The 14,525-nt window shown below is 41.6% G+C and overlaps 1 protein-coding gene across 1 annotated transcript in view; it reads left to right on the forward strand.

Annotated features, from left to right (window-relative positions):
- Positions 1–14,525, forward strand: part of RAB2A (RAB2A, member RAS oncogene family) — a 37,871-nt gene that overhangs the window by 7,365 nt on the left and 15,981 nt on the right. The window contains exons 3-6 of the mRNA XM_064170729.1: positions 4,303–4,374; positions 7,799–7,866; positions 12,893–12,975; positions 14,343–14,435. Of these exons, the coding sequence (XP_064026799.1) occupies positions 4,303–4,374; positions 7,799–7,866; positions 12,893–12,975; positions 14,343–14,435 (316 nt within the window). The remainder of the gene's footprint in view (positions 1–4,302; positions 4,375–7,798; positions 7,867–12,892; positions 12,976–14,342; positions 14,436–14,525) is intronic.

Below are 14,525 nucleotides of genomic sequence, written 5' to 3' on the forward strand. Positions count from 1 at the left end.
AATCCAGTGTTTTAATTTGTTCTTAGGGAGAGCTTTTGTTCACAAATTGTATCCAAGCTCAGCTCAGTTCTTTGTTTTAGATAGGATTTTTTTTTCTCTGGGGGTGGTTTATCTGAAGCTAGATTAAAGTCATTGTGGCAGTAAACTGGAGAATGAGTTAATAAATAACTGAATCTGTCCCTTTTGTGTACAATTGACTGTCATCAGACATACTCAACTGCTTTTCCCAGAGCGTCTGCCTCATTTCAGGTATAAGATTTGCAGAGCTAAGTGAAGAAGATACTTGGTAAACAGCCACTTTGCTGTTAGTTAGCCAGTGTAGTTACTTTAAACCATCTGTATGCCATGGAATTAGCTGTTGCACAACTGTTAATTGATCTTTGCAGCATCTGTTTGTCACAAGGTGGTAAAACTGCTCAGGAGTTCCTATGCAGCCCCTCTTCCTGGGACATGTTCCTGGCAGTGTCTGACAGCAGAGGCTGCTCAGGCACTGGGAGCAAATGGGCCACAAGCTGTTCTCCTCACAGCTTTCCCGTTACAAACTTGCAGCGTTTTACAACTCTAAAATTGAACCCAAATATTACTATTCAATATTTATAACCTAAAATTAACAAGCACTAGAGCTTTGTTTGCAACTTCTGGAGCCTCTTTTTCAGTCAACTTTTTGAACCTCTTTAAATCAACAATCCAAAACTTAGAGACTTCAGATTTTTTTTTTGTTGTTGGAAGACTGAAGCAGCAGGAGAAGCATTAAACAGAAACCAGCTGTTTCTTCTGTTTCCGTGTGTGAACCCTTCAATCTCTTCCTAAAAGATCTGCTACACAAGTAATGAGAGATGCAGGCTTCTTGTGCCAGTTGAGGCAGGACTTGCGTGGAAGGGGCTGTGCTTGTCTATCATCTCCACTGTGCTGACGCTGGTGTTTGTACGTTCTCCTGGACCAAGCTTCCACCAGCCTTACAAGAAGAAGAAATATCACATTGCCACTTGAGAGCTAGTGCATTTTGAAGTATTTTTCTACTCTTTCTCAAATGTGTGCAGAAATACTGGATGTTTTGAGGTTGTGGTTTATCTGATGTTACTGAAGTCTCTTGGTAAAGTTAAGGACAAAAACCATTCTGCATTCTATTTCTGGTGTGGATTATAGGTTGTTTTTTGTAAGTGGGATGGTAACTATGTTCTGTGATGGGGGGCAGCTGTATTTCATTGGTGGTCTAAAAGTGATCTCTGCACATAAACAGTGTTCTGTGAGCACCCACCCGGAGTACTGAGTGCAGTTCTGGAGCCCCCAACTCAAGAAGGACATGGAACTGTTAGAGCAAGTCCAGAGGAGGCCATGAAGATGCTCTGCTATGAGGAGACTACAAGAGTTGGGGCTCTTCAGCCTGGATAAGAGAAGGCTTCAAGGAGACCTTGGTGTAGCCTTCCAGTATCTGAAGGGGACCTACAGGAAGGCTGGGGAGTGACTATTTACAAGGTCTTGTAATGACAAGATAAGGGGTAATGGGTTTAAACTTGAAGAGGGGGGATTTAACCTAGATGTGAGGAAGAAGTTCTTTACAGTGAGGGTGGTGAAACACTGGCACTGGTTGCACAGAGAGGTTGTGGCTGCTCCCTCCCTGGACGTGTTCAAGACCAGGTTGGATGAGGCCTTGAGCGACCTGTTCTAGTGGGAGATGTCCCTGCCGATGGCATGGGGTTGGAACTGGATGATCCTTGAGATCCCTTTCAACCTAAACCATTCTATGAGTGGACAAATTAGGAATATTTTAATATTCCTTAGAGTTTTGTGTTCTCTGCCCTTACAGGTCCAATATTCTGCCTGTCCTCCCTGTTTCTTACGTCCAGTGTTCTTCCCCATTCCTCATCGACTTCTCCCTGCTACTTTAATTGGGAAAAATGCCTACCTGCTTCCAAGCTACTTGTGTTCTGGCAGTTTGTTCTTATAAGCCAGAGAGCTACAGAAGAGAGGTCTGTTAAGGCCAGTGCTGCAGACTTTGCCTTGGGCTGCAGCTCCATGCCACTCTAAGCTTTTGAGCTGCTGGCTACTGCATTTCTTTTCCCTCATTTGAACTAAATCTCGTGTTTGTCTGCCTCTGCATTGAGGCATTTCTGTTTGCTTTGTCACTCTTCTGATCAGATCAGTGTGCTAACCCAGCAGGCAGCTGATGTGTCTTCAAAGCTTGGCTAAACCATATGAAGAAATGGGCACAAACATACTGTAGGGAAGAGAGCAGGGACAGCAGCATCAACAACTGGCTTAGGCTGCTAGAATTACAGAAAGGTAGTGGCTAAAAGGGACCTGGGAAGATCATCTAGTCCAAGCCCTCTGTCAGAGCAGGATCACCTATGCCAGATCACACGAGAACTGCTGCATCTCTTGGGATGTTAATCCCTGAGTGTCATCAATTCTTCACAGCTTGGTTTGTGACAAAACTGAATGCAACTCTGCTATTCCTGTTGGGTTTGACTGAAACTGGCCACTGGTCTTAACTTTATAACAGTAAAATGATTACAATTGTGTTAGATTTATTTCCTTATAAAACCACTGAAACACTTCGATTTTAGCAGCAGAAAGAGCAGTGCCACTCAAGGCAAATCTCTGCAATGTGTGTCTGTCTTGCAGTGTGTTGCTTTTCCTTAGCCCTTAGTTTGCTGTCATTTATTACCACATCTGTCACTTTCTGATCAGCTGTTGCTGACCTCTACCTAGTATGTGGCTAAAATAGCCTTATCTTGCTGGACAGATAAAAGCAAAGTACAGCAGGAACTTAGATGCTACAAGAATGTGTGTTATGTGGTAATAGTTCAAGGTTTAAATATATGTAGCCCAAATACATTGCTGTCAAGTTGTGAAAAGCTCAAAGTACGAAATTTGACTGAGCAGATCAGGAAGAATAATCCCCTCTAAGTGAAAGAACAAGGAAATATTAACTCAAAAAAGTATTCTGATTCCAAACCTAGATAGCTTGAATGCCTCTGTCCCTGCACTAACTTTCACTTTTCTGTGCTTTCACGCAGAGAGGAAATTGCCCATTTGCTGCCCAGTCTCCCTGCAGTGTGAAGCAGTTAACTGTTTTGGGTTGGAGAGCAGGATGTCTGTAGGGAACAACGTTTGTGTTGTCTGGCTGTACTATGAACTTGGCTATTGCCGCATCATCCTGGGCTGTTTTTTTGGCCTGTTGGGAACCAGTGGGTAGTAGCACATTGTGGCTTAAGCACACTGAGCCAGCAGTGTGCACTTGCAGCCCAGAAATCCAACCAGATCCTGGGCTGCATAAGGAGAAGTGTGCCCAGCAGGGCTAGGGAGGTGATTCTCCCCCTCTACTCAGCTCTGCTGAGACCCCACCTGGAGTACTGCATCCAGCTCTGGATCCCCTGTTCCAAGAAGGATGTGGATGTGCTGGAGTGTGTCCAAAGAAGGGCCACTGGGATGATCAGAGGGCTGGAGCAGCTTTGCTGTGAGGACAGACTGAAAGGGTTGGGGCTATTGAGTCTGGAGAAGAGGAGGCTCCCAGGTGATCTTCTTGTGGCCTTCCAGCGTCTGAAGGGGGCCTATAAAAAATCTGGGGAGGGACTTTCCAGGATATCAGGGAGTGACAGGACAGGGGGGAATGGAGCAAAGCTGGAGGTGGGGAGATTCAGCCTGGCCGTGAGGAGGAAGTTGTTGAGCATGAGAGTGGTGAGAGGCTGGAATGGGTTGCCCAGGGAAGTGGTTGAGGCCCCATGCCTGGAGGTGTTTAAGGCCAGGCTGGGTGAGGCTGTGTGCAGCCTGCTCTAGGGTAGGGTGTCCCTGGGCATGGCAGGGGGGTTAGAACTGGATGATCTTTGTGGTCCCTTCCAACCCTGACTGATTCTATGATTCTATATATGTACTGATGTTAGCTGAGCAAGGAAATGGGGAGCTAGGTGGGAGCAAGGTGCTGTTGGAGATCTCCTTAGCTTGGAGTAAAGCTAAAAGTCCTGAAGGGATCATAGGGTTGTGAGAAGCATCAAGGCTGGTAGCTGCTGTGGAGAAAGGAAACTTTTTTTTTTCCTGCTTAATTTTTGAAGGTAGAACTATTGCTTAAAATAATAATTTGAATTTATTTCTTTGATTTTTGAAAATTCCTTTGACTAAAGAGTTTCTGGAACTTTAAAAGCTGTTGTGTTATGAAAAGGTTGCACATGCTTCAAAGCAGGCGAGATCCAGTATCTCAAGCTTTAGTAATGAATTTTAACCAATATGCTACTGACTTAAATTTCTTTCTAAACAAATTGTTTAAAGAAAAATGCTTAAGAAGTCTTCTTTTGTTTTTTGTAGGTGTTGGGAAATCATGTTTATTGTTACAGTTCACAGACAAGCGGTTTCAACCAGTCCACGACCTCACTATTGGTAGGTCTCTTTTGCCCCTCACTGTGCTGTTGGGGTTCTGCAGCATGCATGTGTGAGTTTGTGCTGTTGTGGTGTAAGATTTGTGCTGTATTAACTAGCAGTGAAACTTCATCTGGTGAAGTCACTGTTTAGCTGATAAAGACAAGTGGAGGCTTTTTTTTCTAGCTAGGAAAGTACAATCTGAAACAAAATTCTTAGCTCTGGTATCTCTAGCTGCCCCCTCAGAGGACAGAAGAGAGACACTTTCCCAGTCTGTACTGATACCAAGAACATGAAGGGCTGGAGAGCAGCCCTGTGGACAAGGATTTGAGGATGCTGATGGGTGAAAAGTGGACGTGAGCCAGCACTGTGTGCTCCCAGCCCAGACCCAGACATGTCCTTGGCTGATCCCCAGCAACATGAACAGCAGGGGTAGGGATAGGATTCTGTTGCTCTGCTCCACTCTGCTGAGACCACACCTACAGTGCTGAGGCAGACTGGATATCTTAACACAGGAGAGACACGGACCTGTTGGAGCAGGGCCTCGGATTGCTTGTAGCTATAGTAAATGATACAAACTTTTCTTCATCTTTCCACACTAAATACAAAGAACAGTGTGGGAATAAGTTTTTCTGGGGGCAGACTTGGTCTTCAGCTCGGTTTCACTACTAAGCACAACAGATGATAGTCTCTGGTAAGGATGCAGAGCCCTTGAACTTCTTGATGTTATTTCAAGGAACACATCAGCTCTAAACATGAGCCTTGCACAAAATGTAGTCCTAGTCTCTGGTTTTAGTTTGTTCCCTAGAATAGGTAAGGTGTAAGCACTGAAATGTAAACATGCTGGAAATGTAAACAAACATTCTTTGTTTAACAGAATTTAATGGCTTCCCTTTTTCTCTTGACTGTCTTCCCACATTTATGTGTGGCTAAGATAATCAAAATTCTTAGGCTAACATCAATTTTCAGATACTTCTGAGGACTTGGCAGCAGATAGGCTGGCTGAATAAAGAGCTTGAGTTCTTTAGGGAGGCATGAGTTATTATCATCTTCTCTTCTTTAGGCCTGCCAAATATATGACACCTTATATATCACTTATGCCTTTGGCAGCCCTGTCACATCAGCAGGCTGATAGGCTGTGGGAAACAGCTTCACCTCAGCAGGGTGGTGGCAGTGCCAGTTCTTTGCTTGGCACATAGCTAGCTGGAATCTAGGAGCAGAAATTGAAGCTAGTGGTATGAGAAGGTAGACCTAGATAGCAACATAATAAGGGCTGTAGGAATGGAGCCTGGGAATCTGCTAGGAAAGGGGATGAAGGGACATTTGTGTGTGTTTTAGCCAGGAGAATGGTTGTCCCAGTTACCCAAACAGATTTGGAAAGACAGGGATAAATAAAGAACATGGATTCAGAGTCATATGAATGCCTCTGCAGGGCTAGATGAGGTAGGTTGATGTTACCCTAATGCACTCCCAACTGATGGTGTTGGAACACATAAGAATGTGTAAGGTTTGTGTTACATGTATTACTATACTTTCAGTATTGTAGAGTGATATTAGCCTATGGAAGGGCAGGTTCTGTTCCTGCTGTGAGCAGCTTGAGAGAGGAGAAGGGAAACTGAAATCAGACACATGGAAAAAAAGACATGTCATCCAGAGCTGTATAAAATTCAGCCCAAATTTTAATATAGCTAGCCTAAAGTGTTATCTCTGTGGCTTAAGAAATTCAGAGGGAAACTTTACCTCTGACAAGATGAGGGGAGAAGGGAAATAGAATACAGAGGAGCACATACTCCTCTGATCTTTGAGCTGCATTCAGAGTTCTGCATGATTGTAATGGTGTACTCTAAAAGAATTTGCAGTGCGACATCTGTCTCCATTTTTCACCTGGTAATTGAAGTTTTCATCATTAAAGAGAAATGAATGAGAGGAGGAGAAGCTGCATGATGCAGTTAGGGTAAAAAAAAATCAAACCTCAGTGCCCCCCAAAAAATCCAAATACCATCAACAATGGAAAAACAAGCACACAACCCCAACTGCCACCCCAATATTTGTAGGTAGGTATGGGTGACAAAATCCACTGTAAACATTGGTTTGCCTGTTCCTTTAGGGCATGCCCTTACTGTAAACCTTCTTTAAGAGAATCAGCTCAGACTGTATGATGGTTCAGATTCAGAACTTTCAGCAGATACTTGGATGGAGCAATTAATTTTTCTGTGAGGTTGTGTAGAATCTAAACCTTTGGGATGATTGCTGGATTTAAATCAACATCTCTCTGTCTGCATTTTGAGATCAAGTAATACCTGCAGTGTTGACACTTGAAGTAGTCCAAGGACCTTTGCAATCAACTTCAGAGGCAGCATTGTCATTCTGCTTCCTCCCGTCTGCCCTCCCTCTTCAGTTTGTTTGCATACAGTTACTGCAGGTTATTGGGATGCTAAAGAGGAGAATGTTCTTTGGTTCAGGGTCTGTATTTGGCCCTGATATCCTGTGGGAGGGGAGGGCAGTTCTTTGCCCCCTTCCCTAAAAGTAATCCTACAGAAAGCAACACTGCCCAAAAAATATTCCAAGCAAGCTTCTGAGCAGAGGTTTGAAATACTTCAAATCGGGGCTGCTTAATTAGAAGATTTCAGTTAATTTTTAGACAGAACTTAAGTTGCCAGATCCTTGCTTTTTTTTTCTGAAGTAATGGATCTGTGAAGTGTAGATTAATGGAAACTTGATAGTCTTTGAACATGTCCACTATCTCTAGGCATTTGTCAAGCTTTAACTGCTGTAGTAATAGCCTCATTTTATTCTTAATGGTCTTAAAATTGATTGAAAGGACATCATAAAAAGATGATTTTTTTTCCACATAAGGATTTTCTTTTTGTTTATTTGAAACGTTTTTTTTCCTCCCCTCAGTTGTTACATTTGATCTTTAATTAGCTAAAATTTTATAAGTACTGTTTTTTTTTTCATCAAGGCAGATGAGTTTTAATTAACAGAGTAATAAAATCTATCTTGTGTAAGCTGCCATTTGTGTTCTCTCTTAATAGAATAGTTTATTGATGAAGAATTGTAGGTTTAATTTCTAATCTGGCTTCAGCAATCTGCCATTTGTAGAGTGTTAAAGTAGCTGTGACTCTTGCATTTCCTGTTTGCATTCCGAGGGACTCTGTTTTCCTCCCTCTGATCTAGAGCTACTAAATCCTTTGGAAAACTATGTAGGAAATAGCTCTTTGACACTTCTCTAACGAATGCATTTTTAAAGCACTTGAGAAGTAACAGTTTTTTTTTCCTTCAGGAAAAATTTCCAGCTCTTTCAAGCAGCTGGAAAATGGAACTGAAAACAGCTTGTGAAAGAGCATTTCTGACAAACACAGTGTTTAGCTCTGGGTTTCATAGTACTTGACATTCTTCTTTCTGATACATGCTAATAACATAATCTTCTGTGAAATCTCTTCAGGTGTAGAATTTGGGGCTCGAATGATCACTATTGATGGAAAACAGATAAAGCTTCAGATATGGGATACGGTAAGTAATAAATCATAGCAGTTATCTAAACACATGGCTCCAGGAGCTTTCCTTTGTTCTGTTAAGCTCTCTGCCGTCAGCCCCCACGTGAGACTCTCTGCTGTGTCTTGCAACTTTCTTTTGGTTTCTGTCAGGATTCAAAAATTCACTAAGATTTTCCTTTTGCTGTGTTGTGTTCTCTCTGCTCTCTGCACTGTAAATTTGCTTCCTCAAGTAACATTTTGCCAGATTTGTAAGAGTGGAATTTGTGCTGCCTCTTTTTTTTCTATATCCTAAAGAACTTTGATTTCTCTGGTCATTTTCTATGCATTCATGCAGGGTCTGATTAATGCAACACCACTTTGGGAAGTTGGGATGTGTCTACTAGCTTTAGTCAAGAATTGTCTCAAGGAAATATTTGCATTTCCAGTGTGGAAAAAAAGCCATGGCTCATTTATAGAAGAAGACTTAAGACCTCAAGTTCAGCATAATCAAATCATGAAGATAGTAAATGCTTCTGACAATCAAGTCTTGGAAAACTTCCCAAAAAACAGACTGACTTTTGAGAGGGGTCAGCTTAAGAACGTAATTTTGCAAAGTCAGCTGTCCTCTTGTTAGTCACTTCAGCATAGAGCAGTCAGTGTCTACACTTGTTGTGATGCAGTAGATTTAGGATGTTGTTACTGATAGCTCTGTCTTTCATATGTGCTTAACCTTTCCCTAAGGCAGGGTTGTGAGTTTCCTTTTCGAGAAGCAGTTTAGGATACCTTTAGGAACTGGCAGATGGATGAGCCCTGGCCTCATGCAGTGCTCTTTTTGGTATGGCAGATATAGGAGGCTACATTCTGGCTGTGCACTCCTGTATGTGCTTGTGCATAGAAAAATGCAGATTTTAGCTAACTTCATAGGTAAGATCTGAAGAATATCCCAGGAGTTCTTTACTAATGGCCTATTTCATGATAGTTTCTGCTTTCTTTGATAGCTTTTATGTTCATGGGCAGTTTGTTAATTCTTCTGGGCTTTTAACCAGAAGAATGTGGTTACATCTTACAGTTACATGTACATTTTACAGCTCAAAGTAGGATGGCCCAGTGCTCGTGTGTGGTGGTTTGGGTGTTACCCTACCCCCACACTTTGGAAAGTCACCCAGACTAGCCTCAGTGGCTCTGGAAATTGAATGAAGCTTATATTTACAGCTTAGCACTACATACAAGCAGATACTTAAAGTATATACAACACCTCTCCCGGAAACCTGAGTCCCCAGAAGGGGCTCTCAACCATCCTTCCTCCTCCTTCCCACCCCTCAACCTTATACCAGACTTTGCCTTATGTTCAAGGTGAGTTTGGAGAATTGGGCAGAGGGGTTAGGAAGCAGAAGGATTGGACAGCAGATTAGAGAGAGAAGGGAGGCAGCCAAAGCCAGAGAGCGACTCTGTTATCTCTATTTATGTTCTTGTTCTTACACATCTCAGCAAGCCTATGAGTGAAGTAGACATCACCATTGTTTCCTTTTCACAGCCTGTAATCTAATTCTTCTCACCAAAACATTCCAGCTAGGCTCAAACTAGCACATCATGGCCCCGTGTCTTACTGTGTAGTAACATCAAGAACTTGAAGAGGAACTACTTTGCTTTCTGAAACTAGTTTGATCTGTGTTGGCTGCTATGTGAGAGTGTTAGTTTCTGCCTGTTAAATGCTGAAGTGTACTTGGTTATTGAAGTACTGTATTACTGGTATTTTATTTTCTGGATGGTTGCAGATTTCATATCAGCTTATCTGTGGGAATAAAATCTTGCTTGGGATCAGGCCTTAGATGGAAGGAGGATGAATCATTTACTTTTGTCCACAGTGGAACTCCTATTTAGTGATGGCAGCAACTTAAAACCTAAAGGTTTCAAATGTATTTATAACCTTAAATAAATCTTAAGACTTCTTCTAACAGCAGAGAGCTAAAGTTTTCTGCTGCTGTGATGTATTGGGAATTGCCTTGGATGTCTACATGGCATGTGTTCAGCAGCAGCCAGGAGAAGGCTTGTGTACAAATGCTCTGTACTTAGACATATGGACAGTTTCACCCTTGGGGATCTCTGGTCCTCTTGAAATTTCAGTTCTCGCTAGGATGCTGACAGGGTTACACTGAAGCAACATGGAACTTGGCTGAATCCTCCACAGAAATTCTGACACTTTCTTAAATTGTTAAGGATTCTTCTTCATAAACATTTTTAATTCTATTCTCATTTGGGACCATCTTTGCTGGAAAGCAGCAGGATGAGGGTTTTTGGTTTGTTTTCATATTATTTTTGTGCCTGATCTTGTGCTAAATCACCTTAAAATTGTGGGGGTTTATTCTGGAGTAGAGACACGATGGCAAGAAAGAGTAATGCATCCATATATACAAGCTGCCATGTGACTAAAAGGCTGCTAATTTATTTATAACTTTCAAAACTGTTCAAAGTTATGCATTGCTCCTCTCTTTCTGGAACATACTGTTCCAGGGATCAACTCTGGAGTGGTTCCCAACTGGCAGTTGTCATAGGTAGTGTGACACTGGAGTGAGTTGGTTGTTTCTTAGATGTCTCTTTAGTTTTCCATACAGCTTATGAAAGTGTAAACAAGTTTTGAGTAATAATTCCCAAGGTGAACAAGGTGTTCTGGCTCCAAGTTTGAGCATATCACATCTGCCCCTTCTAAAAGTGAAGTACCACTAGCTGTAGGGCATTGTAGCAGCTTGAGTGTTGAAGGCCTGCCAGGATGTACTCAGAAATCTTTGTCCTTGAGGAAACTTTTTTCACAGTCTTCAGCATTGAGAGTAGAGGGTTTAGTAAAATGACTGGACTGGTTTCTAGGGAGATTGACTGTTGTGGATCCTGTTTCGTTATGGTGGTGCATCCTGGCTCGCTTTATTTTCTCCTCCATAGTTCATATAGATTCCAAAATATGCAGTTTAAGGAACTTGCAAGGAAACATTTTGGATAGCAAAGTCTTGCCCACACATTTTGCAGCTGACATCTATGGGACTACACCACACACTTGGAAATGACACTAAAATTTCCTGTAGGAGTAGTAACATTTGGAATATTTTCTCCAATATGCCACAGATACTGTGTCAAAGTTTTAAGGTCCTGGAAACTAGGACAGACCCTAAATCTCTGATTGATGCTTCATGTTGTTTCCATCATTTTTTAACTGTGTTTTGGTCTCTACTGAGGTGTATTTAGAGGAGCATATGAGATGTGTGTCCATGCAGTGGACAAGTCCAAGTAGGGATGAAGAGTTTTGTACTAATGGGAAGACTTGTAGCTCCTAGATCTCCGATTATGAGAGTCTCTTCTATCAGAGAGACTTGTTAACCAACATAGTATGAATTGTAAAAGCATACAGTCTAGAAAGCAGAGTTTCAGCAATCTCAGTGTGCTAGGCCAAGTCCAGTTCATTTTAGGCAGTACACTGGTGTCAATAACTTGCATGTTGTGTAGTTAGGAATAAAATGTTTTCTGCCTCTGCCGTGCACTCAAGCTAGCCACCATATCAAGAAAAAGTTGTGGGGAAATAAGCATTGCACTGAAAACTTGGGGGTTGCCATTCCTTGCTGCAGTCTGGCAGATTGTCTTCTGTTACCTCAGTCTACACCAAGATGCACTTGAACTCTTGGCCAAGTCCATATGCTGCTTGTGTTGGAACTATTAAATCTGTCTGCCTTTTGTAACTTTTTCCACCAGAGTGGCTCAGGTAAAATGTGTTCTTAAACTGAGGTAATTGATTATCCTGGGAGATAAGGATACCTTCTAAAGGCTCAGCATGTTGAAACTTGTAGAGCCACTGTTGTTGTTTGGTGACAGAATCTAGTTTGAGTTCTTCAATTCAAGAGGACCTTCTACTGAGAGATGTAGAGGAACTATGAGAGGAGAAAGTTCTCTGTACACTCACTTTGTAGGCAGGGCTGAAGGGTGACTTGTATTTGATAACTATTTCCTTCTTGCTTTTTAATGGTTTTAAGTCAGGGTCCTTTCCTATAATTCTGCAGGTAACTCTTACTGCACAAACAACTTTTTCCATCAATAATAACAGTATTTCTTATGTTCTGTATTTTAATGATGCTAAAGCTTTCATTATTACTAAATATGCAAAGTAAATGTTTCTTCTGGCAGCTGTCAGGTGCCAGATAACCCTTCTGAAAACCATGAACATGAGGAGCTCAAGGTCTGCGACTCAAAATATGCAGTTTTCAAGGCTGTGTTCTTTTGAGCCTCTTCTTTTACGAGTGCTGAGGTTTTTGCAGACTACTCTTCTGTGAGAACTCTCTAATTTACATAGCATCTCTAAATGTTTCTCACCAGCATACATGAAGATGACTCTTGCATCCTGTAGCTGTTTGACAAGTATTATTTATCAAGCAGGGGGGAAATTGATTAGCTGTGGGGCAGAATTGTGTCAAATTGAATTCAGAACCGTTTTCTGCTTTTTGGTAATAAAACGATTACCAAAAGAATTCCATCTGAAGACTGTTGAAAGCTGGCTGCAGTTTATGATATAACGGATAAAATCTGCATCCTTGGCCTTCCAACAACCTTTACACCAGCAGATGGTGGGCGTAAAGATGTCATTCATCATTTATTTACAATGGGCTTTATTTATTCTAGTGTCAACAGCTGCCCCAGGGAGCGGGTTATTGAATTCAAATGTGAAGCTCTGGGTTATTTGCTTCCTTTCAAATTTGTCTTCAGAGCTTAGTTGCTAGGAGTCCATTCTGTGCTCTAATAATGATTCATGTATTGTGAAGCCATTCAGTAAATTGGGTTGTCGGGGATTGCCAAAAAAGGTTTCGAGGTCTTGTTCCGATTTCTTCTTTTTTTTTCCAGACGGCACTGTGCTGTAGTTTGGGGTCTTCTTACATGGTACAGACTTGGCCCCTTCTCTGATTTCCCTTCCAAACTCCTCCCTGGCCTCATCCTCTCAGAAGCAGAACTCTGTGATTCTAAGTTTGTGGGTTGCAGCACCAAAAAAAACGAATCTGAGATACGAAATAATGAAACTTTGTCTTCTACAGGCAGGGCAGGAGTCCTTCCGTTCCATTACGAGGTCATACTACAGAGGGGCAGCAGGGGCTTTACTAGTGTATGACATTACAAGGTGAGAGTCCCAAGGAGGTATAACTGGAATTAAATGCCATGTCTTTGTAGACTTGTGCTGTGACATATTAACAGTGTTAAAATGTCTGATGCAGTTAGGCTTTTTTAACACGTAATTGTACTCCAATGTTTTGCCAGGTGCTCCAGATAAATGTACAGCCTGTGTAACCTGTATGCTGCAGATTTTCTGTGTGGTGGTGAAGAAAAAGTATCCATAAAGTCTTAGAAAGGATGAAACAAACTTTTTTGTAAACTATTTGACTGTGACCCTCTAGGTTACCTTTACTGAGAAAGACCTCAAAGTATTTCATTAATTCCCTTCTGGTGTTTTTATTGCCACGAGTTGGAATTTTTCTGTAGCTGCAGCAGATTTTAGGGAAGTGCCATTCTGCAAAGGAGTGAAACAGTAAAACATCAAAGTTTGGTTATATAAAAATACCAGGAAAACTTCTGCCATTGCTGTGTTTATGAGCCTGGGAACGTAAGGATCTTAAGTGTGATGAATTTTCTTTTGTAGCAGCTGTTCAGAAGTGACTAAGGTTTTCCTGCTGCCATTGAATGAAGCCTCTGTACAACTTATCTGCACCACTGAGGCTACTGAGGGTGGTTTGTGAACTGTTCAGGCTCCAAAATCCTCTTGGGGTGTGTGGCTCCTTCTGTGGAACTTGGGGCTCAATTGCTGAATTAAGCAGCAACTTTTACTAAAGATTTCTAAGACTTCCTTTCCTTTTATTCCTTATTTGTTTTAAACCATCAGGAAGCAGCATATTCTTTCCATTTGACTTCCAGCAAATGGATCTTTGATTCCTAAATACATGATTTTACTCTGGTGAAGTCTTAAACACACTGTGCAAGCCTGTCAGTTAATATTTGGTGTACACATTCTGTACAATCTGGAGCACACAGTGTTTGTGTACCTTACTTTTAAAAGACTTTGTTGCTAAATTCATTATTCAGTTTGTAAACTCACAGAAAGTTGTTAATCTTTTTCTGCCTTCAGCAGAACAAATCTCACTCTGAGCGTGTGTTTATTGGTACTGGTCTTTGAGTTTGCCCAGCACCTTCCCAATCCTGCTCAGCAGATTTTGCATGTGTATAAAATTGTACATCTATATAGCTAGAAGTGTCCTCTTCACTCTTTGTGGCAAACATGTTTTCAATCACTTTTTAGGCAGAGCTCGTTCATGCTCCTTGTTTACCACGTTTTTGTTTGCCTATTCTCCCTCTCACAAAGGGCTTACTAGCTTTTATCACTGGAGCATGTGTACTAATAAACTTACTGGTTACTCCTGTGGAGAAGCTGACTTGCAGGTGGGAAAGAGGTTTCTTGGAATACTGCTTTTAATTTTCATTCTCTTCCATACTTAGGAGGGACACTTTCAACCACTTGACAACTTGGCTAGAAGACGCTCGTCAGCATTCCAATTCCAACATGGTTATAATGCTTATTGGAAATAAAAGGTAACATTTAACCAGCTAGAACTTTTGTAGGTGGTACAGATTTCTCTCTTGATTTCAGCTTTTGGGTTTTCTTATTTGTAGGCAATGTCT

This window comes from Pogoniulus pusillus, chromosome 34 (genome assembly GCF_015220805.1).
Source record: "Pogoniulus pusillus isolate bPogPus1 chromosome 34, bPogPus1.pri, whole genome shotgun sequence".
NCBI lineage: Eukaryota > Metazoa > Chordata > Aves > Piciformes > Lybiidae > Pogoniulus > Pogoniulus pusillus.